This window comes from Gekko japonicus, unplaced genomic scaffold (genome assembly GCF_001447785.1).
Source record: "Gekko japonicus isolate JY-2015 unplaced genomic scaffold, Gekko_japonicus_V1.1 scaffold623, whole genome shotgun sequence".
Taxonomy (NCBI): Eukaryota; Metazoa; Chordata; class Lepidosauria; order Squamata; family Gekkonidae; genus Gekko; species Gekko japonicus.
The window spans coordinates 273,075-274,715 of record NW_015174293.1 but is presented as its reverse complement, the minus strand read 5'-3'; the positions used below and the strand labels follow the sequence as shown (position 1 = coordinate 274,715).

General features: G+C 49.4%; 1 protein-coding gene across 2 annotated transcripts in view; it reads left to right on the top strand.

Moving 5' to 3' along the window:
• UBE2F (ubiquitin conjugating enzyme E2F (putative)) overlaps positions 1-1,641 on the top strand; it is a 54,692-nt gene that overhangs the window by 8,977 nt on the left and 44,074 nt on the right. For both annotated transcript variants that reach the window (XM_015424059.1, XM_015424060.1), the window contains exon 3: positions 80-145. In XM_015424059.1, coding sequence (XP_015279545.1) covers positions 80-145 — 66 coding nt within the window. The remainder of the gene's footprint in view (positions 1-79; positions 146-1,641) is intronic.

The following is a 1,641-nucleotide window of genomic DNA, read 5'->3' as shown; positions in this document are numbered from 1 at the left end:
ATGTGTGGTGTGGTGGGAGGGGGGTTGAGGAACTTCAGATTTGCGTCGCCGATTTTCAGATGTTTGTGTTTGTTTCCAGGTACGTGTAAAGTGAGCTTTACTGACCCAAATAAACTCCATCACTTTCATCTAACTGTAAGCCCAGGTAACCTTTTGAAAACATGTCTTGAAATTGTTGTGTGAACCTTATGCAATCCTGAGCGTCAAGCGTACGTGTTGCCTATTACACATAAACCCTGATTCCAGAATTGATTTCCCCATAGTAGTAGTGAATCTTAAAGTGAAAGATCATTTGAACAGAAATGTAGGCTGGGTGGGTAGGAAGATATACTTGAGTTTTGATAGCTAACATAGGCAAACGTGGCCAAACGTGGCCTGCTGAAGCCGGCTAGCCCAAAAATTAAGCTGTACCAAACAAGAGCAGAACGCGCACTGCCAAAGCGTCTGCCTCCCTCCCTTCAGATCCCTTGCTGATGTCTCCCAGAGGTGTCAGATAAGTGATAAGCAGCACGGGGCCAGAATGGATCCCCAACTGGTTGCACATGGAGGAGGAGTGGGGAATCAAACCCGGTGTCAGATTCAACAGCAGGTAAATCTCCACACACGTTTCCAGGGAAGCGTTGTCCTTTATTAGACTACAAGTCTGTTACCATGTCCACAAGATTATTGTTAGGAATGACCATGGGGCGGAAACATCCCTACATATAGCAGGATGAGGCAAATGGCTAAGCAAATGAAATCCCAGCGCGCGCGCGGGAATTCTCCTGGTGGGAGGTTACATAATAAGCGGGAGAGTCTCAGTGACCCATGAGGGCCAAAAAATTCACACCTGCGGTGGAACGCAAGCCCTCCCCCCGTCACAAGGTCAGGCAGATAACTCAGTCTGGCAGCACAGGTTCTCACGGTCTCCCCTATCGCTGTTTACGGCAAGCGGCAGAGCAACGAGCAAGCTATGGGGCATGCACTGTAGCGCCAGGATCAGGGAAGGGAACAAGCAAAACATGGCAGCTAGCTGACACCCGGTTCTCCAGATTAGAATCCACTGCTCCAAACCCCACTACCCCCACGCTGGCTCTCAGTCTGGACCCGACTGTGGTGCTGTTGGTCTTTGAAAAGCTGAACAAGGGTCGAGGGCTTACCTTACCCTGGGAGGGGCTGCACTCCCCCTGATGAAGCGGGCTTATAGCTTGGGGTTGCTGCTGGTTCCGGGCCTGTGGTTGGAGGCTCAGGTGTCCTTCATGGCACGTAGCACCATTTATTTATTTAATTTAATTTACGGAGACCTTTGTATCCCGCTGCTCCTTGTGGTCCAAGGCTTTGGCCGGAATGCCAGCTGCAGTTGTTCCTTGGAAAGCGTCATCTGTCCTTGCTCTCCATCTCTGTCTGTCCAGGTTAGATGACTGTAATGTGCTTTACATGATGGGGCTGCCTTTGAAAACTGTCCAGAATGGCAGCTCACAGGGACGGGATTCAAGGATTTTCCAAACAAATGAAATGTTAAGATGTTTTGCACCCTTGTAGCTAACCATTTGTATGTTGGTTGAGTTTTAAAATTTACTTAAACCCCACTTTCTTTCCCACGGGGGACCCAGAGTGGCTTCCAGCGTTCCCTTCCTCCGTTTTGTCTTTAAATTTGGGGGG